The sequence below is a fragment of the Amphibalanus amphitrite genome, unplaced genomic scaffold (assembly GCF_019059575.1).
Source record: "Amphibalanus amphitrite isolate SeventyFive unplaced genomic scaffold, NRLGWU_Aamphi_draft 000011F_arrow, whole genome shotgun sequence".
Classification (NCBI taxonomy): domain Eukaryota; kingdom Metazoa; phylum Arthropoda; class Thecostraca; order Balanomorpha; family Balanidae; genus Amphibalanus; species Amphibalanus amphitrite.
The window spans coordinates 1,731,682-1,739,099 of record NW_024881507.1 but is presented as its reverse complement, the minus strand read 5'-3'; the positions used below and the strand labels follow the sequence as shown (position 1 = coordinate 1,739,099).

At 56.2% G+C, this 7,418-nt stretch overlaps 1 protein-coding gene across 1 annotated transcript in view; it reads right to left on the bottom strand.

The window, feature by feature from the left end:
* Positions 1 to 243: 243 nt before the first annotated feature.
* LOC122382441 (arrestin domain-containing protein 2-like) overlaps positions 244 to 7,418 on the bottom strand; it is a 31,154-nt gene continuing 23,979 nt past the window's right edge. The window contains exons 6-8 of the mRNA XM_043367751.1: positions 5,921 to 6,118; positions 3,176 to 3,290; positions 244 to 2,197 (exon numbers count right to left, since the gene is read on the bottom strand). Of these exons, the coding sequence (XP_043223686.1) occupies positions 1,974 to 2,197; positions 3,176 to 3,290; positions 5,921 to 6,118 (537 nt within the window). The 3' untranslated portion in view covers positions 244 to 1,973. The remainder of the gene's footprint in view (positions 2,198 to 3,175; positions 3,291 to 5,920; positions 6,119 to 7,418) is intronic.

The following is a 7,418-nucleotide window of genomic DNA, read 5'->3' as shown; positions in this document are numbered from 1 at the left end:
GCTTAGTGCTTCCATGCGCCGCGTATGCTCGATATGCTAAGTAGTATAGTGGTGATTGTAGGGATTCATTTCCACTGTTCACTGGTTACACATCCACAAGACAGCTTACTTGGGTAGCGTTAGTAAAGCTATATTCTGTTCTGATTGTCTCGATTTGTCATCCTGGGACGGCCAAGCCATTCTGTGCTGCCAACTCATCTTGCGCGGACAAAAGCCAAACACCACACGAACACTCTCCGAAAATCTGTTTAACAAGTGTATTTTCTGCCTGAATACGAACACAATGCATTTTTAACCAGAAACTAAACGAATACGCTTTTGGAACGTCCAACATACCCTATTAAGCTCATTCACCAATGTCCAGCATGGTAGTGCGTCATCCCCCCTCCCCCTCCCCTGGTGAGCCAGCACGTGCGCCCTAGTCACATCTCAAAAATAGTCCCCCGTGCGCGCACCGCGCCCAGTCCGCTCTGCAGCCCGGTTCACACCGTACTCAGCCCCCAGAGCTGCCAGAACGTCCCACAGGGCTGCCAGATGGTCACTGTGTGACCTGTCCTCTGCGCACCCACCGTCCGTCCGTCGACCCCACGCCACAATTCAAACAACAGTGAGCTAAACAAGTTCACCACTACCGGCGCAGGGGCGCGCGCGACCGGCATTGTTTTGATTAGGTGGTCCTCTCTCGCTACGAACGCCTTATAAAACCCGCCTAAGCCGCTCGTCGGCCGCCGAGAGCACAGCTCTACGCACACGGGAGGAGAGAGCTACGCATACAAAATTTATGGAATGCCGTTGACTGTGTATGGATGCGACCGAGCGACATGGGGAGCGCTACGGCTCCCGGCGCGGGCGCAGCTACGGCCAACTACGGCTGCCGTGCTGCCGGGTCCCGCCCGTAGCGCGGTGTTTGACGCTGGCACAGCCAATCCTGTGGCCACCGGTGGCGACAAACTGACAAAATGTTGGGGGGAAGGGGAGGGCGTCCAATGAGATCCAAAGAGGGCGTCCCTCGGGAAAGGGAGGCAAGGATTTGCTGAAAGGAAAGCTGTTGTTTTGGTACAGCATAAGTTGCAAGTGCTAAAGGGGTGTCTGAAAGAATGTCTAACAGTAATTCCTTGGTCACCGTCGCGAGTATGCGTTGGTGCCTCAGTGAGTTCATACGGCCTGGCCGATTGGTGGGTATTTGGTATTGGCCGTCCTCCAGCTCACCTTGTGACCCTTTCCCCAGCGCTCTGAAGGCCTCTATAGCGGCAGCTTTAGCTGCCCCTATGAGAACTGGCTCCTATTTTCAGCCGACCGGACCGGCACCGTGGTCTTCTCCCCCAGGGAAATCCGCCCTCTCGGAAATACCAGCATTTCATTTTCGGTGTGATCACTGCGGCCAATGACGGCCTGAAGTGCCGGGCTGATGGGTCCTGGGGGAGGGCGCGTCACACGGCGAGCACACGCCGTCGGCGGGTTACGGCCTTCGGACGTCGAATCGGGCTGAAAATAGACTAGCGCTGGCCAGGGACGGCAATGCTGCGGCGGCAGCAGCGGCGCGGCGCAGGCAGCCGCCGTTAGCTGACCTACAGGAATGAACCCACGCCCCTGTGACTGACTTCATACACACCCGCTGCAAGCCACTCATAACAATCGGCCACACTACATTTGACAACATTAGATATACACCTTTGTGCTCGTGTTCGCCTACAATGTAGAGCATATGTATATGTCAATGTATGTGGTAGCATGTCGACATGGTCAGGGCTCGTAGTATCAAAAATGCTTCCCGCGCGGCCCCCAAGCAATCGACACACACATTGTCCCGGGCGGCGCGGCCCGCGCGGACGCGGCTACATGTGTAGATACATCGAAGACTGTTCCCTGCCCCGCCCACACACAAAACACAACAGAACGGACCATCCGGCCGCCGCGCCGGTCGGACGGCCAGGCCGCCCTGATTGCGCCACCAGCGCCTCTGGCGGCGGCGACTAGTACCGAGTCTGCGCGTGGCTGCCGCCAGATGCCGTGCGCTGCGGGGCCGCCGGCCTCTGACCGCCCGTGCCGTTTTGTCTGTGCGGAGGCTTTACGCACACGTAAACAGGCCGGTAGAGGACCACGGCGTCGCTGAGGTCTATTGAGCCGTCGTAGACCTGCCCGAGCTGGAACTCTGGGCCGATGTAGGCGCCTCCCTCGACGTGGTCGCAGCCCACCTCTGCAACAAACGTACAAACAATCACTACAGTGACGACGCGCACCGGCGAATGGAGGGAGAGCTCAGCCAGCACAGCGAGCCGCAGGATTATTATGATGCACTGCGCTGCAGTTTTAGTTTGTCGTGAGTGTTTGGAGTATTTCGTGGAAGCCGACGGAAGCAATTTGTGGGATTTCGTGCCCGGCTGAGGCTGAGAATGGGTCGACATCAGGTGTATGAGATTTGAGAGGTACTATGCAAAGGAATGAGTGTGCAAGACGTCATGATTTCAATGCTGGCTGGGAGCTACGCGTTTGCGGGTTACGTAACTTAAATAGCATTCATTCATTCATTCATTCATTCTATCATTCATATAGCTCGTCACCCGTTCAGTCATCAATCGGGCCGTTTGTTCGTTCCTTCTTTCGTTCGTTGGTTTGCTCGTTCATTTACTCGTTCATCCGTTCATTCATTCGTTCGTCCATTCGTGCGTTCGTTCTTCTGTCCATCCGCTTATCCGTCCGTGTGTTGGTAGGTCGTTCTTCCCTTTCGCCATTCCTTCAGCCATTCGTTCATCCATCCATTCATTCATTCATTCATTCACTCCTCCATTCGTCCGTCCGTCTGTCCTTCCGCCCGTTCGTTCATTCGTTCATTCGTTTGTTTGTTCGTTCGTTCGTTCGTTCGTTCGCTGGCTCGTTCGTTCGTTCGTTTGTTGTAATGCGTTGGGGATGACCAATTGCGGTTGATTGATAGATGTCATCGTTCAAAATAATTGCCGAGCAATACCGCCGATCTAGACATGTTGAACGTTAGGACGTTAATATTAAGTGGGTGCCTGACGGCAACTGATAGCACTAACCCCATACATCAACATCCAGGCGATCCAGGCTTTAGGATAGTCACCGTGGCTTTAGGTAGGTACCTACTGCTCGCTATTTTTGCTGCTGGGTACGCTAACCCGTATATTAAAGCCGTACGTAACCCGTGGTCACCTACCGTAGTGTATGCTGGGCTGCTGGTTCGAGTTCGGGATCCGGAACGGCACAGTGGCGATGGTGATCGGAAAGTGCATGTGCAGATCGTCTCCGGAGCGCTCCAGCTCCAGGTTTACCTGGAACAGACCCGTTGTCATGACGACGGTCGATGGATGCCTCAACAAAGCACCGCATCGGGTGACCGCCAGTGCGTGGTGGGCAATGGGCGAGCGGGCGTCAGAGCAGGGGTTATGAAAGCATAAAACTCCGTCCACCACCATCATGCAACCACTTCTACGAATACCTACATCACAATTCACACGATCTTAGAATATGCGACCATGCTGTTCAGAACAAAGTTCGACACAAGAGAAGTTATGTAAGGATCACGTTATGTAAGGATTATACATCTGAGTTCGTACTCGAATTATGCGGTCAACTCATTTCTTCCAGTGAGTCACATCGTTTCAACGTCTAGCTCGATATACAATTATGTATATACAATTAATCGATATGTATCAATTTTCGTCCTCCCCGTGGCCTAGTGGATAAGGCGTCCGTCTCGTAACTCGGTGGCAGCGAGTTCGCGGCCGGGAAGCTCCACGTCGTTTGACCCGCGTTACTATATTCAGCCAGCTGGCAACTGGCGAGAGAGGGCCACGCTAGACCCGGGAGGACCGTGCCGCCATCTACCTGCGGCACGTTAAACTTTCGATCCAAATTATCACCGGTGAACCGGGCGCGGGCGAGGTTGGGTGGTGGGTCCGTGGTATCATTCGCAACAAGCACTGCTTAGCGGGGCACCCGGGCCCAAAGCCACCCATTCAACCATTCGGACAAAATTTCTAAAAAAAAAAAAAAAAAAAAAAAAAAAAATGTAATTATGTCCAGGATTGGCAGGTGGTCCACATTGTCCCACCCATCCTCTCAGTACAGTCCCGGCGCTGGGACGGGACTGAGAGATCAGCGCGCTGTCCGCCCGCTGACGGGCCCGTCGGCTGCGTCGCGTCGGTCGTTTCCGGAGCGCCGGATCTGCTCTCCGGAGGACTACGCAGCTGGCGGAGCAGTCATTACCAGGCGAAACAGGACTCTGAAGGTGGACGGCGGCCGCCGGAATCACGGGGAGTCCCGCGAGAGCCATGGACGAGTTCCTGGCACTCGCAGAGTGCGCGGGAGAGTCCCTCGCTGGGTGTTTCGCCGAGTCCCTGACAGTTATCTTATCTTACTCGTATACCTGCTCTTCGGTTGCCGGGTAGCTACTGCCGAGCCGACCCTTGTCATTTGTCTAACCAGGGTCGGATGACTAACAGCGTCCGGTAACCACGGTTACAGAATGATGCGCAGCGCATGTCCGCCCCGAGACGCTGGCTTGTTAACGAACGTAATAAAAGTGCTCGTAATTATGGTACGGCTGTCCGGACCGCTGATTGATCGCGTCTGTAATGAATAAATCTTCATTTGGTCCCGCATCACCGTTACACTACGTCATCAGATTTGTGGCACCATCGTCATCGTCACAACCATTTTCATCTCCGCCAGCACCACCATATTCACCACCATCTTCACCAACACCAGCACCAGCACCAGCATCTTCACCAGCACTACCACCACTACCACCACCACTATCACGCCGTTGCCGGCGCGCGGGTCCGGTTCGTCGAAATCATGATCAGCGCCGGTGCAGCCGTCGGGGAATAACAATAAGCCGCGTCCTGTACCGATGGAGACTGGAGGGGATGCGGGCGATCAGCCGGCAGAGGCGCGGGGCAGGAGGGGAGAGGAGCGGAGGGAGGAGGAGGTCGTGATGAGGCAGAGGAGAGGAGGAGGCAGAGGGTGGGCCTGGAGGAGAGAGTCGGCTAAAACAAAGGCTGGGACGACAGAGGCTAAGAAGCAGGGGGTGCCGGTGGTGACTGGGAGGAGCCGAAAGTGGGCGTTGAAAATAAGTCGGCGCAGAGGCGGGGCCCCGGAAAAGGAGTAGTGGGGTTTAGGTAGAGGGAATGGAGCGGCAGAGGCAGACGAGAAGGCGGCGTAGTTAGACAGAGGGCAAAAGGAGCGGCGGCGGCGGGGGCAGATGGGAAGGGAGTGGCGGAGACCGGTGCTCTGAGTCCGCGGCCATGTTTCCCGAGGACCGTTGGGGAGCCGTTTGGGCCGCGCCCGGCGGCGGTCCGGAGACAGCCGCGGGACGGACGGCTCGTGTCGGCCACGACCGGGCCGCCGAGTTGGGCTGTTACACGTCACAGTGACGTCACTGCGGTGAATTACACAGTGACGTCACCGGGTGAATTATGGACAGCCACCCGCTCCAGAATGGCTACAGAAGCGGCGGAGCGGGGAAGGCGTATTTATGGGATTAGAAGGTTACACCGTAGGGTGAAGGCGAGAGGTGCAGAACGAGAAACTGAGTACCGAACAAGGGTTTGAAGTTGATCGATACTCGACTATTACTTCCATTGGCAGACATGAATAGCTCGTTACTCCGAAGCAAAGAAGGATAGGAGAAATGGAAACCTTACCCACACACCTCAAAATGTCCTGCGCATCCCACCGTACTACGGCACCTATAACAATGATCAAATGGTATATGAAACTAAGTAAAATGGGTTGCGCATTTATTGAATGGTATTCAACAGGGCCCCAGCTGCCGTAATAACTCCTGCATCTGGCCATCTAATTTAACGTCCCTTGACACGCCTCTGGACAGACCCCGTAGCCTCTCCGCGGTCTCAGTAGCCTCTGCGCAGACCCGGTAGCCTCTGGGCGGACCCACCTTTAGCACGTAGTAGATCTGCATGAGCCGGCAGACGCCGACCAGTGTGGGCGGCATGACGGGCACCACCAGGCTGCTGGCGGAGTCGAACTTGGACCGGGTCAGCGGCGGCACCCAGTCGCCCAGGTACTCCAGCGCCGTGTTCTGCAGGTCCTTGGTGACGCCCAGTACGCCGCGGTCGATAAAGTACTCCACGTACTGCCGGCAGAGACGGGCGGGGTCTCAGAGACGGACGGGGATAAAGTACTCGACGTACTGCCGGCAGAGACGGGCGGGGTCTCAGAGACGGACGGGGATAAAGTACTCCACGTACTGCCGGCAGAGACGGATGGGGTCTCAGAGACGGACGGGGGCTGCCGACTACAGAGACGAACGGGTTGCAGGCTGCAGAGACGGGCGGGGATAAAGTACTCCACGTACTGCCGGCAGAGACGGGCGGGGGTCTCAGAGACGGGCGGGGATAAAGTACTCGGCGTACTGCCGGCAGAGACGGGCGGGGGTTTTAGAGACGGACGGGAATACACTGGACGGGCGGGGGCTGTACGGACGGGCGGATATAAAGTATCCACTGCTGGCACAGAGACGGGCGGGGGCTGGGAGGCTGTACGGACGGGCGGATATAAAGTATGCACTGCCGGCCGGCACAGAGACGGGCGGGGGCTGGGAGGCTGTACGGACGGGCGGATATAAAGTATCCACTGCCGGCCGGCACAGAGACGGGCGGGGGCTGTACGGACGGGCGGATATAAAGTATCCACTGCCGGCACAGAGACGGGCGGGGGCTGGGAGGCTGTACAGACGGGCGGATATAAAGTATCCACTGCCGGCACAGAGACGGGCGGGGGCTGGGAGGCTGCTGCAGAGCGGTACGAAAGTCTCCGCCGTCAGCGGAGGGGAGATCACCGGCGGTAGGTGGCACGACAGGGAAATCAGACAACATGTAACAGCTGAAAAAATGGAATGGAATTGGAAAGTAAGCTTTCTAGACCAAGTCATGGGATTGAAGTAACTACCTGCTACAGCTAATGATTTCCCTCTGAGGAAAAAACGTAAGAGATGCAGGTTTATGAAATGCCAGCGGGTCGTCGAACTATCGACCGAGAGATTGGTCATGTAACCAGTTGTCAGTTCGATGCCACTGAAACTAACAAATGTCCCGTAACTCACGATGAAGATAATTCACAATCACATATATCAGACCCAGATCAAGACAAATTTCCAGCGGTCCCCAGAGCGACTCAGAGCGGCGGCGCATCATAACGGCATAGCTCCGTGCAGTTGCAGCCTTTGGCTCGCGCGCCGACCCAGCCGGAGCCGGGGTCATTATTCTCCAGTCGTGTCTTCTTCACATGTCGGCGTGTCTGCCGTAGCTGAGTAAGGAGGTGGGGGGGGGGGTCATCTGCGGGTCATGACCTCTGACTGGTTCCTAGTAAGGCGCTTATACCGGCTGTGATCACAGACGTGAAGAGACTGAGAAAGGCACTAATGAGTAGTGACC